This window comes from Harpia harpyja, chromosome 3, assembly GCF_026419915.1.
Source record: "Harpia harpyja isolate bHarHar1 chromosome 3, bHarHar1 primary haplotype, whole genome shotgun sequence".
In the NCBI taxonomy this organism is placed as follows: Eukaryota; Metazoa; Chordata; class Aves; order Accipitriformes; family Accipitridae; genus Harpia; species Harpia harpyja.
In genome coordinates, this window is record NC_068942.1 from 54,358,394 (window position 1) to 54,379,247 (window position 20,854).

General features: G+C 39.7%; 1 protein-coding gene across 2 annotated transcripts in view; it reads left to right on the forward strand.

Moving 5' to 3' along the window:
* The first annotated feature begins 109 nt into the window (after window positions 1-109).
* LOC128139759 (signal recognition particle 54 kDa protein) overlaps window positions 110-20,854 on the forward strand; it is a 39,067-nt gene continuing 18,322 nt past the window's right edge. The window contains exons 1-16 of one of the 2 annotated variants that reach the window (XM_052782618.1): window positions 117-339; window positions 3,890-3,998; window positions 5,475-5,566; window positions 6,154-6,238; window positions 7,189-7,293; window positions 8,513-8,579; window positions 8,660-8,717; window positions 9,429-9,579; window positions 10,476-10,624; window positions 12,602-12,702; window positions 12,814-12,900; window positions 13,324-13,397; window positions 13,650-13,758; window positions 14,535-14,705; window positions 15,191-15,286; window positions 15,958-16,422. In XM_052782618.1, coding sequence (XP_052638578.1) covers window positions 3,921-3,998; window positions 5,475-5,566; window positions 6,154-6,238; window positions 7,189-7,293; window positions 8,513-8,579; window positions 8,660-8,717; window positions 9,429-9,579; window positions 10,476-10,624; window positions 12,602-12,702; window positions 12,814-12,900; window positions 13,324-13,397; window positions 13,650-13,758; window positions 14,535-14,705; window positions 15,191-15,286; window positions 15,958-16,049 — 1,515 coding nt within the window. In that variant the 5' untranslated portion in view covers window positions 117-339; window positions 3,890-3,920 and the 3' untranslated portion in view covers window positions 16,050-16,422. Of the gene's footprint in view, window positions 340-3,889; window positions 3,999-5,474; window positions 5,567-6,153; window positions 6,239-7,188; window positions 7,294-8,512; window positions 8,580-8,659; window positions 8,718-9,428; window positions 9,580-10,475; window positions 10,625-12,601; window positions 12,703-12,813; window positions 12,901-13,323; window positions 13,398-13,649; window positions 13,759-14,534; window positions 14,706-15,190; window positions 15,287-15,957; window positions 16,423-20,854 lie in introns of those variants that run through there. The other variant, XM_052782620.1, reaches the window with a different exon arrangement.

The following is a 20,854-nucleotide window of genomic DNA, read 5'->3' on the forward strand; positions in this document are numbered from 1 at the left end:
CTCACCGCTCGGTGCGCACCGTTCCGTGGGGAAGTGCTGCCCTTTCCCCGCCCTTAAGCTGGCGCGGTGCAGTTCTTGGCGGTGCCGCGGGGCTCTGCCGGGCGCGGGTACGCCGTTTCCCCGGAGCCACCTTAACCGGGCAGGGGGCGCGCGCGCCCCGGTAGCGGAAGCGAGCCGGGGCCCGCGGGGCGAGGGCGAGTGGTGACGTTTCCCTGGTCGGCGGGTAGCGGCGGCGGTTGGCGTTTCGCGGTTGCCAGCGGCGGCTGCGGGCAGCGCTGGGCGGCCTCGCCGCGGCGGGCTGAGCTGGGCTCCGCCCGCAGGCCCCGCGCCGCGCTGCCGGTGAGTGCTCGGGCTGCCGCCGCGACCGGCGCCAAGCGGGACCGCTGACTGGCGGCGGTTTCTCGGGGCGAGGCGGGGGCCCTCGGCCCAACGCCGGTGGGGAGGGCGGGTACCCGGGCTCTGTCGGCCCTGGGGAACGGCCGGCGGGTCAGCCCTCCGGCAGCCCGGGCGCGGGGCGGCGGCTGGGCCGGGCTGGGCCGGGGCCTCCGGTCAGCCGAAGCAGTGGCTGCGCTGCCCTGGCTCGGAGGGAGCGGAGCTCTGGGGCTCCTCGGGGAGCCCCGGCTCTTCGCGTCACCGGGACAGGACTCGCCCAGCCCGGTGCCTGGCTGTTGGCTGTGGCCAGCTCTGGAGGCACAGGGGGAAAGGTAGGGGCCAGGCACGTATCTAAGGCTATGCCTTCACCGATTTTCTTTTTTTCCTTTTCTGTGAAAATGAGGGTGTCAGGCCATAAGCAAGATAGCCAGTCTCAGCTGCGGCTCTGGGGGTCCCTTCCTGTTCCTCTGTCAGATAATTTTAGAAGGTGGAAACTAGTAAGTTGGCTTTGAGTGTCGCTGCAGTAGCCCAAGCTATTTCCACCTGTGAATCCGCCTTTTTTTCAATTATAGTGTTAGACTTTCAGTGGGTCTTAACCCATGTGTGTATATATGTAGTGTAATTTGATTATACAGGCTTTAAGTAAATGTCCCTTTTGCATATTACCTTTTAAAACAGCTGTTTAAACAGCTGTTATCTGTTAAAGCTGTTATCTTTTAAAAAGTCTGCGCGTTAAAGAGTACTGCTGGTTTAGCTAGACAAATTTTGGTTAGAGGTTTATACTAGATGGGTAGGCAGTCTGTCTCTTCAGAGCTGTTTCACTGCTGTTTATAAAAACCCCAGTATTTCTGCTGCCCCTGTTTTTCAGCAGCAAGTGAAGAGGTCTTGGGAGTCTGTGCAGTAGAACGATGACCTGGGAGCTCAGTGCAGAGGTGCCCAGGCTGCTTGTGCTGAAGGCAGCTCAGACTGTGTAGAGCTCATGGCCTCGCGCAGCACGAGGCCTGCTTGATACAGCCTGGATTGTTTACTGTGGGGCCCTGCCAGATTTAAACCTGTTCAGTGCATTTGTGGAGTGCTGCATCAAAGCTAAAAAGCTTTTCCAGAACTACAGATGCTCTGAACGCAGCATATACACATTCTGCAGTGCAGTCACTGCTAATGCCCTTCTGGCTACCTGCCAACCCAAGCTGGCTACCTGCTAGGACAGCTTATGTGTCTTTTTGTCTGTAGTGTGGCTCACAGCTTGGATGGACTGTATGTGAAAAATTATATTAATTTCTGTACTTGGCGTCCCTTAGTAATCCTGATGGCTTATAAATCCTTAATGTGCCAGAGAAAGCAGTTGATATTAAAGTGCTTAAACTCATCCCCTTAGCATAGTATTTGCCTTACTCTCATTGTAAAGGTGTTGGAAGAAGCTTTTGGAGTTCCACAGTGGAAACATCCGGTTTTTAGGACATAATTAACTTTTTGTATTTGGAGATCTGTGGAACTCTGGAAACTAATTTTAAATATTGAGTATGTACCTGGCAGCTGTGTGTTGGTTATCCTACTGAATTTCTTAGCTCTTATATCTAAGTGTTCTAGTTAAGTTTTGTCCATGGCTGCAGTTCTAGCAGCTCAAAGCTTACTGAGATGCAATGCTATTTTTAAACATGTTTTTTCGCATTGTTGTGATTTTCATGGGAAACAAGCTTGAAAAACATTTTGAACGTTTGTTCTGCTGACACCCTTTGGTAGATCATATTGATGATAATGCTTTTTCAGAATTATTCTTCAAGAATGTGACTTGTGTGCATCGTAAGGAAAACTTGTTTTCCCACTTCAGATGTCATGCAGAAGTCCTCTTCTAGCAAAGCAAGAAGATGGACATCCATATCTTCTAGTGTACTGATCTGCAAATATTTTACAGGCAGAGGTCCTTAGGAAGCAGAGACTAATTTTTTTATGAAATATTGAGGTACATGGTAATGTATGTCACTTTGGAATTGGGTGTACGTACAATGTACATTAAATCTAAAATGTGTAAATATATTTATTTGCATCATTTGCTACACCTGAGGCCTGTACTTAGACTGAATGTATTTATCCTACATCTTCTGAAACTTCTGGAGACTTTGTTCTGCGCTGTGGCCTCAGTATTGGAGGGGTTGGACTGGCAGTTGTGTTTTGTTTTTTAACCTGCCAACTTCATGACAATATTAACTCTCAATTAGGCAAAGCAATCAGGAGGTTGGCTTGCATGGGTGACTTATTTTATCTGCTTTGGAATATGTCTTTTTACTTGTTTATAAACACATTCTAAGCCTTGCTTTTTGGGGCCTGTGCAGCTAGTAAATCTCAGTGTGTATATAATGAGCTTCTTTCTATCTTACCTAGGCTGGAGCCCTATCTCTTAAAATAAGAGTTGTAGCTAGTGATGTATTCTTCATTTTGCTAAATGGACCAGCCTTTCATGTCTGTTTGCTTCTCTACTCATTTGAGGGGGGCAGGGGGGAAGTCCCAAAAATCTTGAAAACTCTGAGCTACTTTGATTACGGAGGCTGTCATTATTGGGAAGTTTGCTTTCAATTCTGAAAGGAGGGACTCAAATGTGAGATTCTGAATTCGGCTATCAGCAAGGGAGTAGTTTCAGTTGGGTACGAGAAACCAACTGTGAGATTGGAAGACAAGAAGTATCTGAAGTGCTGCATTTCAGCAGTAACCATGGCGTTGCAAATTTTTTGCTCTTTAGGCAAATTTTGGTTTGCCCTTTTTCAGAATTTTAGATTGCTGTTTCTGCCATGTGTTCTTCTGACTATCTTGCCACCTTGTATAGGAGGTGGAGTAGTTGAGCATGTTGACTAGACTGTGTGTACCCTTCAGAAATGGACTTTTTATGGTTTCCTAACCGTAAGCTGTGGTATGCTTTAGGCTTATGTGTAAGATTTGTGTCTGTAGTGAGCAAAAATAGTCTGGTTTTCCAATAAAGCCATTAAAAAATACGTGAATTTTGCTTATTAAAATGTGGGTATGTTTGTAGGGTTACTGAAATGGGATATTCAGTTTGATTTAGCATAAGGTAGATGAAGTAGAACCAATAAATAATGTTCAATTTTGCTAGCAAAATATTTTGCTTCTGATCATACTGTGTTTGCAGGGTGCTGAGCTTCTTAGGCTATTCTGCTTGGTTTTATTCTGTCATGTAGCATATTGCTGATAAGAAGATAAAAAGCAGTTAGCATTCTTTCTGGAAGTCTGTCTGGACTGTTCTTTCATGGTGAATTCAATGCACAAATATTCCAGACAGTGAAATGCTTCCTAATTGCAGTGTGGTATCTCTGTTTTTAAGTAGGCCATCAGGATAGCCTAAAATTAACTTCAGGCCAATATTTCCTAAAAATAACTCTAGAAAAGTAAAACTTGTGCACTTTCTGGAATGCAAAGCAGATTTCTTAACGCAAAAGATACTGGAATAATTAATTTGCGAAGGCAGAGCTTCAGCTAGTTTTAAATTTAATTTTTAATTGTTTTCCAGATTCTTCTGAGTTCTACTTGAAGCCGCCAAAATGGTTCTAGCAGATCTTGGAAGAAAAATAACTTCAGCGCTACGCTCGCTGAGCAATGCTACAATTATCAATGAAGAGGTATGTAGTATGCATGTGTGATGGCACTTATATTTAGAAAGCAAGAGTTCTGGGAAAAAGTTCTCAAAGGCTGATGGGAAGCTTGAAGTAGGTTGACGTTATCCTGAGGCTCTTTTCTTCCTTCAAGTGAAATTTCTAGCTAGGGTTTTTAACCTCCTGATAGTACTGCCAAAACTTAGAACCAGATTTAGACGTGTGTAATCACCTCAGGCATAGTGGGTCACATGGTGAAAGGGTCCTTGAGCCTGGTGGCTGTACTTACGGAGATTAGTGTTCTGGGGAGGTGATGCTGGAGGAGGCAATATGTGCCTGAGTTTGGGTGGAAGGTAGGCTGTGAGACTACATAGAGTGCTCTCATTTATGTGTGTGTGCACAGCTAGACTATGGCAATGTGTACTAGGCTGCTAGAAGCTGAAGTGTGGAAGAACAAGTAGCTTTCAATGCAAACTTTGCTGTCTGAAATGTGAGGATTATGTTAAGTTTACTGCCTTTATATTCAAACCAATACGGTGTGTGGTTCTGGAAGCTGTTTAAGTTGGTATAGTCTGTGCTTTTTTTAATTAAGAGTTTGAAATTATAAATAAGTGTTTTCTGTTACATGGACTGAAAAGCAAGATGGAAAACTAAATGATGTGATGGTTTAGAAGTGCCTCTGAGTAAACAAATTGCTAGAAACTCCTTTCAGGTAGGCAGGCAGGTGGCTTAAAGTAACTAAAAAGTAGGCTTATCAAGGGTTGTAGGGTTGGAACTTGTGCATAGAGGAAAGGTTTTAACAAATCTTCAGCTGGGAGACAACAAATCCTCAACTGAATCAAATATAGGCAAATTAATTTTTTTTAGCAGTAGATACTTTTCTTCTGCAAGAGCTCAAGCTGTGCAAATGAGGTCATTTATGCAGGTGTTACTTTCAAAAAATCTTTTTGTTCAAGACTTCACTTTGAAAAGTCTTAGAACTACTAAACTGGGTTCCTGAGGCACCTGTTTGCCTAAAAGGCGTACCCCAGAGCAGCAGTCCAGTTTCTGCTGAGAACGCAGATGGTAGTGTGTCCATCTTGCATTTAAGGAGTACTTTTATTTACAGAGATTGTGTTGTGTTAAGAGATTTGTTTGTGGCTTTCTGCTACAGCTGTCTCTAAGGAGTACCCATAGGGAAGTTTAGGAAGTCTTGCTACCATATGAGCTGCTGTTGTCCTTAATGCAATAGGAGGTGTTCTGTGTTACTTTGTTACAGTGTGCGTATTACAGATTGAGGACCCTTCTTTTCCAGTATTACCCTTCCAAATTTAAATTGCATTTACATAGGAACAAATGCATAGACTTTTTTTGTGGCAGTCAATGTAGTGATAGGACTGGATGCATTTAATTTGTAAAAGCCTTGGATATATCATAAATACACTTTCGCATTCCTATTTTGAACTAATACTGGCCTAGTCAATACTGTGTATTGTAAAACCATTTTTCTTTTATACTCCAAAGGTTTTAAATGCTATGTTAAAAGAAGTATGTACAGCATTACTGGAAGCTGATGTTAATATTAAACTTGTGAAGCAACTCAGAGAAAATGTCAAGTAAGTGAAATAATCAAAATGCATTTAACTTCTACTATTTGTAAAAGTTGTAATTTGAGATTACAGAAGAATAACTAACTTCTAACTTTATATGGTTTTCTTAGACACACCTAGTTTACCTTTAACAGGAAAGTACAGTTTGAACTAGATGTCTAACCAGTTCCATGCAAAGAATACTTGTCAAGTTTAGCCGTTATTGCTGTTATAGTCTTGTTTCAAAAAACTGTTGCTGTCATCAGTTGAGTGGTATAATAAACAAGTTCTTTATTACTTCCTAGACACCTCATCTTCACATGGTCTGTGCTGGATATAAATAGATCTGTGTATATGACCAGTACTGTTACCTTGGCTATTTTCAGATGTGTAATTCAAGTAGATGCAAGTCTGAAAGATGCAAGTGTTTTAGAAACCTGTTTTTGTCCTGCATACAGAAGTAATATGTCCAATGCATGTCTCTTCTTAAGTATGTCCTATCTGAAAACTCAAGGCAAATCAGAGTGCTGTTCCAGTTGCAAAGACTTCATTTATTACTATGTTAAAGTGATGCTTTAAGTTATGCTAGTGTTTCATGGTTTTCCTAAACTCAGGTCTGCAATTGATCTTGAAGAAATGGCATCTGGCCTTAACAAAAGAAAAATGATTCAGCATGCTGTCTTTAAGGAACTTGTTAAGGTAGGACTTCAAAATTCTGTATTATGCCACTTTTCTTGTACAGCCTGGGCTGTGGAAGCAGTACAGTAGCAAGCCAAGCTTTAAGGTTACTCTGTGGTACCTGCAGTTAGGTTTTCCGTTGTAAGGCTTCTTACTACTGCAAACAGTAATTTTCTTCTGATTGAAACTACTTCCTGGGCATTTCTCAGATTAACTTCAATTTAAGCTTCAAGTTCAGTTGTTCTTACTCTTCAATTGAAATTTAAAGACAAAATAAGGGGGTGAAGTACTACTACCTTCTGGACTGTCTTTGGTTGTCCCAGAAACACGCCTTTGCTGCCCGAATGAAGATTTGTTCAAACTACTTACAAGCCTTTGAAAAAGTGTTAAGTAACAACCCAGCAGTTCATGGCAACATTTCTCTTTAATCTGCCTTGGTCAAATCAGCACCTAGGTATCAATATTCTGTCCTCCTTCCAGTTAACAGTATAGTTTTTTGTTCTTCTGTAGCCTGTGCCCACCCATATGATGGCTGTCTGGAATGTATATACCTTCTACTCGTTCAAGAAGTGAGGCAGCAACCCTAAAAAGTCTTCTGTACTGTAGGATTCTCACCAGAAGAGGTCATCTTGAGCAGTGATGGTGGGGTGGAGGTCATGTTTCTGTGGTGGTTGTTATACTTGTGCCGTATATACAGGCCACCCTGACTTTGGTGCTTGGTGTTAGAAAGAAATTAACACTGTTATTGTTACAGGATTATTATGCATAACACTATATACTATAGTTATCTTGCACAGGCTGTTGCTGTTCACTGTAAATCAGCAAGCGTTTAAGCCAAGTTAAGACTAGAATATGCAAAAATTGGTTTGCTCCATTGAATATAAAACCAGGCACCTAGCATGACTGTGACGCTGACTGTTCTGTGCTTCTAAAATTCAGTTCTGCAACATACATTATGCTTTGTTCTTTAGCTTGTAGATCCTGGAGTCAAAGCATGGACACCTACCAAAGGAAAACAGAATATTATAATGTTTGTTGGTTTGCAAGGAAGTGGTAAAACAACAACCTGTTCAAAGGTAACTTGCACTGAATCTGTTTGCCTGGGTTTTTTTTTTCTTGGGGGAGGTGGTGGTCATTGGACTCCTTTGGTAGGATTTGGTTGTGATCTGTGCTGTTTCTATTAGTAGGAAAGTGCTAACTGATTACAATGTAGAGATATTTTTTGTAGAGGGGTTTCTGAGATGAGGTGAATGTCCAAAGCAATATTCTTTTGGGGCAATTTATGGCTTGTAGGACTTCCTTCAAGTTTTTTTTAAACTAAACTCTTGATGAAACAATACTGTATATGGATAAGAAAGATTCTTTCTATTCTTTGCTTTCTGGGTTTAAGACTAGTACTATGAATGGAACCTATCTCATTCCATTACATATTTAGAGGAACCAGTGGAAGTTGGCCTCTATGTTAGATACCTCAGTTAAGTATGAGTGGGTGGTGTAAAACATCTTCCAGCCCCCAATTCATTGAGGAAATTTGGATTTGTATTTTTACAGCTAAAAAGGAATGCTCTGAATCAATGCTTAACCTATTTATGATGGTTGTTGGGAGGAAAAAATACTCTGTGGAAAAAGACTGATGCGTCTTTGTTGCTTTTTTCAGTCATCTGGTTCTGAGATTCACACATAGGCTATACCAAATATATCACTGCTCTGATTTCATAAGATTTTCCTAGTGCTTCTGTAGGCAAACTATATTTTGGAAGTTTGTCTTTGGTCAATCAAATGTTCCGTGAATATGCATTGTACCAGTGAAGCTGTTACAAGAGAGTAAGGATTCCATCCATTGCTTTAAAACATGTCCTTGCTCTGGAAGTACGGAAAGAGCTGTACAAGTTGTAGCCGTTACAGTACTTAATATTGAAGTACTTACTGCTGTGGGTAGTTTCTAAAAGCTAGTCCTATCTGCAGTATTAACAGTAAGCAGAATCCAGGAATTAGTAGAATAGGAACTGGAATTATTTGTAGTCATTCCTAGCTCTGGAAACTGCAATCAGAAGCAGAGTCAAGCAGCTGTTTTCATCTTGCCATTAATAATTATTTGTATAACATACTTTTCTAAGTAGCAGAGAGGCTAACATTTAATACTTGTACAGTCTTACTAAGTGATCTCAGTTATAGGAAGGCTGGCTTGACTTTGTGTCCTCTGTATGTACTTCAGTGACTTATAAGCTGTAATACAGTGCCATGCTTTCTAGTGGGATCTTGGTGTAACTACTTGTTTTGGATTTCTTTTCACAGTTAGCATACTTCTATCAGAGGAAAGGTTGGAAGACATGTTTAATATGTGCAGACACATACAGAGCAGGTAATATGGTCTTTAATGATGTGGTTCTTTAATACTTACGGATTTTTTTAAATAGTCCCTTGACTATACCTGTCTTACAGGTGCTTTTGACCAGTTAAAGCAGAACGCCACAAAAGCAAGAATTCCCTTTTATGGGAGGTAAGCATCTTTCAGAATCAGTTTGGAGAATGATTCAACTCCAGCGATGTATTGTTCCTTACTGAACATCTCACACTAAGCCCCATTCAGTGTTGCCTAATTACTTAGATTTTATTATAATATTTTCTCTGATCAGATGAAAATTCTGCCTAGTTCAGTATACTGTCTGCCAGTCATAGCAGGTAGGGATAGTGTAAGAAGAAATCAGGCATCCAGGGGTAATTCTGTTGAATGTTCTTTCAGTGTATAGCAGTTTATAGGCCTTTACCAGACATGTTCAGATTTTCAGGAAGTATCTTTACAGATCAAAGGATATGATTTTTGGACCTTTAATTTTTATTGCCAAGTAGGGGCAGCAGTGGACCTAAAATAGCTTCTATAAAGCAGTAAATAACTTTCCCCTAAGCTTCACTGGGGGTCTACTGTCTAGGTGCTCAGTTAAATCTTGTTTCAGAGGAGGGCTAGGAGAACTTAGTGCAGTCTTCAACAGGTGAGACAGACAGTCCTTTGTGCTTTGGTTCGCTGTGAATAGTAAGGGCAAATGGCTTAGGAAGGCATATTTTTAATCAATTTTTGCTTGACATACAAAGAAGTCCCTCTTGAAATCCAGATAGATTTACAGTTAAGTTTACAGTCAAGTGATGAACGTTTGAATTCGTTTCTTTGGGAAGAAAGAATTGCATATATATAGATGTTTCTCTTTGTGATCAGTTATACAGAAATGGATCCTGTAATTATTGCCTCAGAAGGTGTTGAGAAATTTAAGAATGAAAACTTTGAAATAATCATTGTTGATACAAGTGGACGTCACAAACAGGAAGACTCTTTGTTTGAAGAAATGTTACAAGTTGCTAATGCCATAGTGAGTAGTTTTAAGAAATACAATGACTTGTGTTACAGTAATTTGACTAGAGTTAATTTATGTTTATCTCCTAAGGTTCTGTGTGGATTTTGCTCCTCTGGAATGTGTCAGTGCTTTAACTCCTAGATTGTATTAGAAATTACAAATGGATGTGAACAAACAAGAACTGGATGATCAGTGCTTGATAGTTCTGTGTCAGTTTTAATTCTTGTATCTGTAATTCAAGGATGCTTGCACATAACTAGACTACTGTTCCTGCTTTAACTGTTCCTTTCAGGATATTTGCATTGAGAAACTAGATAAAAGAACCAGTCTGATCTGGTTTCCTGTAGCTATGTGTACTAAGTTTCCTGTGATTGTCTGAATAAGTGCCCTGAAACAGAGAAGATGATTGGATAACTTTCAACAGTTTTGATATGTAAATGAAGCTGGTGTTTCTTGTATGGCTTTAAAAAGTCTGGCTATTTGTTTGATTCTGTGGTCTTGCATGACAATATGACACTTCCCACACAACTCCCACTAATGGCTAACTTGTTTTCAGAGGAATGGATGTCTTAAAGCTCTTACTGTAAAACTGAATGGAATATGTTGTTAGCCATTAATTGCTTGTAGATACTAATTACCTTATTGGCTCAGATACTGGCTAAAATCACTCAAAACATAAGTAATAACTGTAAACCTATTAAATTTTAATATTCTGCTTTGTAGGTGAGTCTTTCACATAGTAACACAGCAACAGAGTTTTAGAATGGTCTTTAGACAATACTGTTCATAAAACAGTTGCCCTTTTGCTTTATATACTGTTATTGCAGTAAGTTCTGCTCCTGAACATAATGCACGAACACTGTTTAAGAAAGCAAGAAATTATTATTTTGTGTGTGTCTCATTTCTCCCAGCAACCAGATAACATTGTTTATGTGATGGATGCTTCCATTGGCCAAGCTTGTGAAGCTCAAGCTAAAGCTTTCAAAGATAAAGTAGATGTAGCTTCTGTTATTGTTACTAAGCTTGATGGACATGCAAAAGGAGGTGGAGCTCTTAGTGCGTAAGTATTGTGATGTTATAGTGTCCAACATCTGGCCATGCATGGACAACCATGAAATGTGTTGGTGTCTTGCAGAAGCCTGTCCTGTGAAAGTGTCGCTGTCACACGCATAGAATCTGAGATTTAAGTCAGTAACAGTTATGTTCTTACCCCACTTCTGGTGGATAGGATCACCCATTGATGTTTAACGTCAGAATCAGATATTATGATGTACTTCCAATACACTAATGTGTATGGTCACGTCAGACTTCTGTCTTCTGAAAACAGCATCAAGCAATTATATTTACAGCATCTTGCGTCCCCAGAGATTTTACTGAAAAATATAAATTTGAACTTAACAGATACGGCTTGCCTGAAAAGTTTTGCTTCTCATTTAATACACAAGGGTTTTTTCCAAAAGGGGAAAACCTCTAGCTAGTCATATCTAATGGCCTTAAAACTGCAATGCGAATCAAATTTCTGGATTGCTGGTGTCCAGCAATTTGGTAAGAAATTAGTCTGCAGTCATACTTTCCCGAATTCCATCCTCATTGGACTTCCCGTGTGCTGTATCTTGACAGACTCTATTGACTAGAAAATGCTACGTTTTATCTTAGCCTTACATGATGGCATGTCAGACTAATCTCCAGCTGCATTTCAATGATACAGTTTGTATGGAGCTGAGATGATTTATCAAAACAGTCAAAGTTAACAGACATAAACTTTCTAAATCACTGTCTGACTTTGATCTTAAGTGTTAGAGTTCTTAAACTGGCAAATGTATTTTGCTGTTATTTATAGTGTAGTGATGGAAAACTAAAGAGCAAAATGAAAATACCAAAAGCTTGTTCCAGTTGTCACGCACTTGTATGTGTTAGTTGTGCTGGTTTTGTTCTATACCTTCTGTAGACTGGAAGCTGAGTTTATCTAAAAGCTAGTGCCAGTGGTTGATTGGTGAAGAGGTTCTGATTTTTCTTATGTCTAAGCTTTTTTGTTGAAAGTGAGATTGCTGTCTGTTGTAGGAGGTACCTTGAAGAAAAAGTAATCAATGCTTGTGTTGTGGTTTAACCCCAGCCAGCAACTAAGCACCATGCAGCTGCTCACTCACTCCCCTCCCACCCAGTGGGATGGGGGAGAGAATCGGGGAAAAAAAATAGTAAAACTCATGGGTTGAGATAGGAACAGTTTAATAGAACAGAAAAGAAGAAACCAATAATGATGATAACAATAATAAAATGACAATAATAATAATAATAAAAGGATTACAATATACAAGTGATGTACAATGCAATTGCTCGCTACCCGCTGACCGATGCCCAGTTAGTACCTGAGCAGTGATTCCTCCCGGCCCCGCTCCCCCCAGTTTATATACTGGGCGTGATGTCACATGGTGTGAAATACCCCTTTGGCCAGTTTGGGTCAGCTGCCCTGGCTGTGTCCCCTCCCAACTTCCTGTGCCCCTCCAGCCTTCTTGCTGGCTGGGCATGAGAAGCTGAAAAATCCTTGACTTGGTCTAAATATTACTTAGCAACAACTGAAAACATCAGCGTGTTATCAACATTCTTCTCATACTGAACCCAAAACATAGCACTGTACCAGCTACTAGGAAGACAATTAACTCTATCCCAGCCGAAACCAGGACAGCTTGTCTCTTCTGACCTCCCAATATTGGGATAAAACAGAGATTATTTATTTTTCTTTCTTTCCTCTCAGTTTCTTAAACTCAGCAATGAAAATAAGCAACTTCTATTTCTGTTGATGATTTTTTCAAAGCAGAGTTTGTATTTTACAGAGTTCTAGTTAGAGAAACATCTTGTCAGCTACTCCCAGCTACCCATCCTAAAGGCTGGATGTTTTTGCATTAATAGTTTGAGGAGTAAGAAAGATACTTCAGTGAGGATGCATTGTGTTGATGATGCCTAGCTAATTATGTTAATAGGTGGTACAAAAGATGGGTGGTTTTTGAGAGGCCATTTTATAAAATGTGTTTTACTGCAGAGTTGCTGCCACAAAGAGTCCTATTATTTTTATTGGAACTGGCGAACACATAGATGACTTTGAACCCTTTAAAACACAGCCTTTCATCAGCAAACTTCTTGGTATGTACTATGTACAACTGTACTTAAAAGACACTTTGAATCGGATAATAGAAAGTCAAAGTGTAATTTTTTTAATACTAACTTCAGAGTTGGGGTTTTTTTTTTCCCTAGGTATGGGTGATATTGAAGGATTGATAGATAAAGTAAATGAGTTAAAGTTGGATGATAATGAAGCACTCATAGAAAAGCTCAAACATGGTAAGTTATTTCCAAGGCCTGAATAGTGGGTGTATTACCTGCCGTGATTACATCATGGTTCTCTCAGATGTAGACCACTGAGTTAATTTGTATTGTGTGTTACAGACAAGTAACTTGTTTCGTGTGCATAGTGAAGCATGGTTATTCTTTCTCTGATAAATGTGGCAGGCAAGTAAATTGAGTTATGTTTTTGAGTGGTAAGTCTGTCAGACTATAACTCTCTAACTGCAGAATATCTCTTTAAGTGTCTGCCATCTAAAATGGTTTAGCCATGTTGATAGTGGAGAAGAGGTTTATGTATCTACTTATCTATGCAATGTAGTATTTAACTTGTAAATATAAAGTAATTGAGAAAGGACAGTAAGACCAAAATGCTAGCATGACTTTTGCTAATCTTTTTTTTTTGTTGTTGTTGTACTTCAGGTCAATTTACTTTAAGAGATATGTATGAACAATTCCAAAACATCATGAAAATGGGACCATTCAGTCAGATCTTGGTTAGTTATCCCCAAAATCACTTTATTTTACCAGATTTTCATTTATATTTGACAAACATGCTGTAAACTTAAAACTCTTCATTGAAACTGGTGTTAAAGTCTGTGCTTTATGTTTTTCAAAAAGGTGAAATGATTTGCCTATTGCAATATATAACTACTGAACTAAAACTTGCTGTCCATATTTCTGGCTGTTTAACTAAAGTTAGCTTTGCCTATTCTGACATGGCTTTTGTTTTCCATTTTTAAAACAAGGGTATGATCCCTGGTTTTGGAACTGACTTCATGAGTAAAGGCAATGAACAGGAATCAATGGCAAGGCTAAAGAAACTGATGACTATAATGGACAGTATGAATGACCAAGGTAAAACGAATTTAATTCACTTTTTTTTTTCCCCTCCATTTTTGAAGAAGCTTATTTACAGAGATCTTTTTGGAGACAAGTTGGATATAAGGCAGCATCTACAGTGACAGAAAATGATGAGAAGCATTTATAACTCTTAGAAATGGCAAAGATATGTATGTGTGTCTCAAACTTTCTGAATAAGTCTAAATATTTAGAGACATACCTTGACAATTGCTTGTTGCTGCTCTATCTTATGTAGAGTAGGTGGGATTTTGAAGCATTCTGTTGGAAATTAATGTATTTTTCATACTGTAAGTGTGCTGCTTTAATGCTATACTTGCAAATTAAAAAGCTACATTCATCTTTAATCTGTCATTGCTGTCTTTCTTCCTACCCATCCTCAAATTTACGTGGTGACATAGCCTGGTCTCTGGAATTCGAGGTGTGTTGCTTCTAATCCACCCATAACTTGCAGGAGAAGTATGCTCTTACCCTTGTGCTAACCCCATTAATAGGGCTTAAGACCAAGTAAGTATGCTGAGAGCATAATTTAGTCAGGTGACATTTTCTATCATGGTGATTAACATAGGAACATAACATCTCTTTAGTACTATTCCCTAGAATATTATATCTCATTTATGTAAAATTCTGCATTATCACTTCTAAAACTAGGGTTTTGTTCTCTGGCTCAAAACTAAGTTCTCAACAATAATGAGAACAAATTTGCTACAAGCTGTAACAGATTTTAATGTCAGTAACTGAATGGATTTTTCTTTCCCACACTGTAATTGCAGAACTTGACAGTACAGATGGTGCCAAAGTTTTCAGTAAGCAGCCAGGAAGAATCCAAAGAGTAGCAAGAGGTTCAGGTGTTTCTACCAGAGATGTTCAGGAGCTTTTGACCCAATACACTAAGTTTGCACAGATGGTGAAAAAGATGGGAGGCATCAAAGGGCTTTTCAAAGGTAAAAAAAAAAAAAAAAAAGTTTTTCATTTGTTTTTTTTTTTTTTTAACTCAGTGGGGAGGTCACTTGATGTGTGAACACAGAGGAAATGTGAAAATGTCAGTTAGGCATTGGAAGAAGAGAAAGTGAGTTGTAGCTCACTTATTTTCATGATGTTTGAAAGCTCTTTTATGTAACTGGTGAGAGCTGCACTGTTCTTTATGACACTAATGTGTAACTTAGCAGTGAAAACTACTGTATTTTTGGCTTTATCAATGTAGACTTCCTTACTGCTACAATACTGACACTTCAGTCTGTTATGTGGGGCACAGGGACTGTTGATCCTTAAAATACTTTTAAGTGGCTGATGTAGTAACTTTTGATCATGGACTCTAATGGATTTGAATCTGGAATTAGGAGGTAAAATTCTGGTTTGTTTTATTTTTAGCCCCATATGTTAATCCACTTTCTTACGATTGCTTCCTTTTTTTTTTTTTTTTTTTAAGGTGGTGATATGTCAAAGAATGTAAACCCATCTCAGTTGGCCAAACTGAACCAGCAGATGGCAAAGATGATGGATCCAAGAGTTCTTCATCATATGGGTATGTGTTGCCTTTTACAGCTTCAAGAGAGGACTAGCAATTACGGTGGAGCCTTTGAAATATAGAAGTGAGGAAGGTGATGTGAGAATGCGTGCATTATATATCAGTATTAAGTATTTCTAGGTTTTCTAACAAAAATCAGAAAGTTTAGTCCGTATGTTATGAATGCTTTGCACTTACCAGTGCTTAATCTAGTCTTTTCGTTTGGATTCAGCTCCCAAAATGAGCAATTGGAGTGGTATCTGATGAAATAGTAAAGTGATGACTTGAAGCTTGACTGTGGTAAAGCAAATTTATTCCTAAACTTCCCTTCCCTTCCCTTCTCTTCTAAGCTTTGCCTCAAATAATTAAATTTGACAAGAGCAGCTTTAAATAAATACTCCCATACTGGAACCTTACTAATGAATAAACGGTCATTCCTTCAAGGTTATTTTTGTCTAGATCTTAATGCACAGGTCATCTTAAAACCTACTTTAAGCCTGGTGTTTTGCAGACCTTTCTGTAATTACTTAGTTGTCCATTTTTGATAGCCATTTAAACCTGGCTTGACAGTCTTGGGCTTTTGCATTTGTATATTATTGAAATAGTGTGTGTGCTGTAATGAGGCCTCAAGAGGCAAGCTGTGCTTCAGAGTTAATTAACACATCTGTGTTCTTGCTTATTTTCTGCAGGTGGCATGGCAGGACTGCAGTCAATGATGAGACAGTTTCAACAAGGTGCTGCTGGGAACATGAAAGGCATGATGGGATTCAATAATATGTAAAGAAGCCTTAATAAAAATGGACTTGGTTGACTCTTCTTTGCAACTTCAGTGAAAGAATTTGCTTTCTTCCTTTTTACAGTGATGGGGGGAGTGGTCTTTTGAAATCTTATTCAGGCTTCTCAGTTTCTACATCTAATTTCTGAAAACTATTTTTGCTTAACTTAGTTCCTCTCCATTAATACCTGATGGCACAAAGAGTAATTAAATTTAATAAAACAATATCATGATGTAAAATTTTAATATTTAGAGACACTTTTTAATTGTTTACATCAAATGGCAGCCATTATATTTGTAAACAACCCTGATCTTTGGTTATAGTAACATAAAATGTCACAAATATACTGTAAAATAAAATTTAAGTGGTTATAAACAAGGGAATGGCCTGTTTCTTCAGTTCTTTCATAACTGTCCTTTATTGGTATGTAATGAGATTATTTCCTTGTGGTTTAACCCCAGCTGGCAACTAAGCACCATGCTGTTTTTCAATTCTCCTCCCCCCTGGTGGGATGGGGAGGAGAACTGAAAAAAGTAAAACTCATGGGTTGAGATAAGAACAGTTTAATAATTGAAATAAAATATAATAATTGTAATGAAAAGGAAGATAACAAAAAAAGGAGAGAAATAAAAGACAAGTGATGCACAATACAATTGCTCACCACCTGCTGACCAATGCCCAGCCAGTCCCTGAGCTGTGATCCACCTGTCCCAGCCAGCCCCCCCAGTTTATGTACTGAGCATGACATTCTATCATATGGAATATCCCTTTGGCTACTTTGGGTCAGCTGCCCTGGCTATGCTCCCTCCCAGCTCTTGTGTACCTGCTTGCTGGCACAGCATGGGAACCTGAAAAATCCTTGACTTGGGATAAGTGCTGCTTAACACACTGATGTTTTGGTTGTTGCTATCAACATTATTCTCATACTAAATCCAAAATACAGCACTGTACCAGCTACTGGGAAGAAAATTAACTCTGTCCCAGCTGAAACCAGGACAGATTTGTTTCTAATGACTCTTGTAACTTATGTTTGGCATAGATGCTATAAGAATAATTCAGTACCTGAAATGTGCTGTTGCTGCTCAGGTGTTCTCAAAGCATTTTAGAAGGTGGATGTGCTGTGCTGAGGTTTGTACAAAACTTTGTTCTCCAGAATTTTATTGTTCTTTCCCTATATGTAAAGAATGAAGTGACTAAAAACATGTAGGTATGTAGGTCTTAAGCTGTCTCGTATACTGAAGATAATCTTCATACCAGGCTGCCAGTTAAGCAGTTCTTTTGTTATGGAGATAATTTCTAATATGTAGTAGATGGAATTCTGTGCTGGTACTGAACTTAAAGTAAGACACAGATAGCTGTATCTGACAGAGCATATTGCCCCAACTCGGCTACAATCTGATCTTAATTTCCTATAGCATTTCTTTTTAATATTTCAGTTTCTATGTTGGTCTCAAAAGGGTGGAATCTATAGGCATACTTCAGAAACTAAGTAGACTAGATGAACCTTGAAATCCAACGTACACCTTGGCAAATACGGTAAGATATTTCACCCTTAAGGTAAGAGGGTATATTATGAATTTATTTTAATATACTGCAGAACGCTTGGGTTGTAAATGGACACCCGTCTCTGTTGCTTAGATAAGATAAAAATTAAATGCAGTAATTAAAACAAATGTGTCCCTCTGTCAGCTGGTTCTTTGAGAAGGTGGCAGCTAACAGCTGACAGTGAATAGCTTATATAGGTAATTATGCTCCTGTGCTAATAAAACATAGGTGTGCTGTAACTTAGGTTATAATGTGGAAGTATCTTCTGCACCATTAGTGGTATGTGTATTCAATGTATGGAGGATGCTGAAAAATCTTAAGGTATGCCGTTTACCTACGGCACTGCATTTTATGTATAGCATTAGTCTGCAAAAGGCTCAGTTAAGTTGGTCTTAGTATTTTAAATGTAACAAAAGGATGAGTCCTTGCATATCACCAGCTTGAGGGCGAGCTGTCCTCAGCTACTCAAGTGGTGTCTGTTTACTAAAACTGTTTATCTTTTTTTATAGTATTTTTCAGTTCTTGAGCAGTAGAAACCAATGCAATATACAAAACCATGCAGCAGAGAGTAGCGAATAAATCTTGGTTTGGAATGCAGTCGGTAGGGAAGAGTGGATGGTTAAGTTGAATGCTTTTGTTGTAAATTAAACATGAACAGGCATATTGAGGATGAACAGTGAAGCATTGTGTGTCTGGACAGGCTCAGTCAGACTGTCAAGTTACCAACAATTAACACTTTCTATTTTCAATTCATTGCATATATTTACTTTTAGTCTTTGGTTCACTGTTTCCAAACTACTACCGCTGCTAGCAGACAGGAAGAGAGCTGTCACTAGCTGTGTGTTGGCAGAGGCAAGAGCAAGTTCAGAAAGCATTTCCTTTGAAGTATAAGATGTGTCAATTGTTATTTCTAAGGTATATGCTGGAATAAACAAATAGCAGTATATTGCTCTTACCTTAATGTGCTAGGTAGAAAAGACTTTGGAGCCTGCTTGGAATAATTGCCTAAAGATCTCAAGTTTAAAAAAAAAAAAAAAAATTCATGTTGGAGGAACTTAAAAGCCGAGTTCAACTGTATAGGAGCACCTATAAAATTCTCTCACAGCTTTATAGGGGAACAACACTTTGGGAGTGTGGGCAATAATTTTTGTTATGTTTGTGGATCCTGCAGAGCACAACGTGTAGAAGAAAATCCTAAAGTTGTTGCAGGAGAACAGAAGCTATCATGTTCTATGTGTTCTCTCAGTTTGGTATTCTGAATTAGAGACTTAATTGCATCAAGCTAGGAGAGGCCATGTAAAACACTGCTACCAAGTACCATGAGTAACAGCTCCCCCAGCGCCATTTTCTTGCATGAGGTTTCTTGTACTCGTCCTCCACAGGATCTCACAGTCCTGCAGAAAAGTTTTCTCTGGCATACAAGAAGCCTGAGAGGTTAGAGGCAAACAAACTTAACTGGAAGTACTTAGAAGACTGGAGTCTACCTTTCTGTGTATATCTTACTGAAAGCTGTTACTGCTGCTCAGACAAGTTTGTCTGCTGTTTTGGTGTCTGGACACATGGCTAAATGAAGTTCATTGAGAACTTGGAAGTAGGTAAGGAAAGGTTTAGGTAATTAGGCAATTGTAGCGCCCGGGGAAGGCCACTAGAAGGAGCCAATGGACAAGAGAGTAACGTACAAAATAAGCTCAACTCTATTTCTGTTTTAGAAGTGCATCCTTACTTCAAAATCAGTGACATCCTGCAGTCACCCTTTTCTTTGGCTATGGGTTGTTAATAAGCTTTGACATCCAGCACACTAATACAGAAATAGGTATCTGTTGCATGTTTACTTTTTTGGAAGATGGTGGTTGTTCTGTAAAAGTGGAAGACCTTCACCAGCTGTGGAATAATTATGTATTGTTGGTGCATGCTTTATCAGTTTGCTGCCTTTTCAAGGAAAATCCTACCCACAGGGCTAGAAGAACAGGTTTGATGGAATTGTTTTACTCCTTCAAGAAAGAGGAGGACCTTGGCAGTTCAAATATCCTGTTATTACAGCTAAGGCAAAGGATGCATGTAGTTCATGGCAACTATTCTTAAGAGGAAACAGTTATGATGGTCAATAGATAGCTGTGTGATAGGAGCTGGACAATTAAGTATTAACATACACAAATAGCCATGGAAAAGAACAAGCATGGGTTTATTTGTTAACAGTCTTTACCTTTCCTCAGGTAAAATCCTTTCAATATTGACACTTGCTAAATCTATTAAACTTGTCTAAGTTGCAAATGCTAATTGTCTGGGAGGCGAAAGATTAACTTCAGTGTTACTGTACAGCTGCTGTAATTGCAGTAGAGGCAAAGGAGAGTAAGTTGGCTGGCTGATGATTTAATACTGCTCTTTAAGAGCTGCTACCCTATTTCAACCAGTCCTTATTAAACAGAATGTAAACTCTACTAAGGGTAAGAGGTATTTATGTGCCCTTACATTAGTTTGTTTCTTTGCAGTTTTTAACATAGCACAGGACTGAGCACCTGGTTTGTATCTAAAATAGTACTCTAATCTTTCATTCATGTGTTTCTGCAATCATATATTCGATAGTACATTCTGTCTGTCATCCCTTTTCATAAGGGGAACATTTGCTGCCTTGTGCTAGAATAATTGTAAATCTGGTACATATATACTGTACCTGGGACTTTAATTTGTCATGGGATCTGGATAAGGCTTTGATAATACGACTAGTGAAGTGCCTAAGAGCCCATCTATGCTACAGACTATCATTCTTTGCAAGCTATTCTTAATGATACAGGACTGAATGATAGCTCTTGCTGCCATGTAAGTAAGTGCACGTTACAGCCATTGGCTCCAACGCCTTGAAGAAAAAAAAAAAGGTAAAAATTACTCGCTCCTCAGTCCCATAAAAAGGGTGTTTCGAATGCTTCCCCCTCCAGCTGTTTTCACTGGTAGTCGGCATTGGCTAACGTGCCTTTTGCCTGGGTCAGCCCCGGCCCCTGGTTCCGGCTGGGCCATCGCCTGCAGCAAGGCCGCTCAGCGCACCCCGGGGGCAAGAGGACCCCCAGCTTCCCTCCGTGTGCGGCTATGGCTGTGCCTGGCAGCCCGGCCGCCTCGCCCGGGTCTCTTCCCCGGTTGCTGCCGGGCTGCGGAGAGAAGAGAACGGACCGAGGCCGACCGTCGGTCACCGGTGGCGGCCCGCTCCCGCTCCCGGGGGTCCCGGCCGGCTGGGCGGCGGCTTACGGGCGCGGCCAGCGCCGGCGGGGCACCC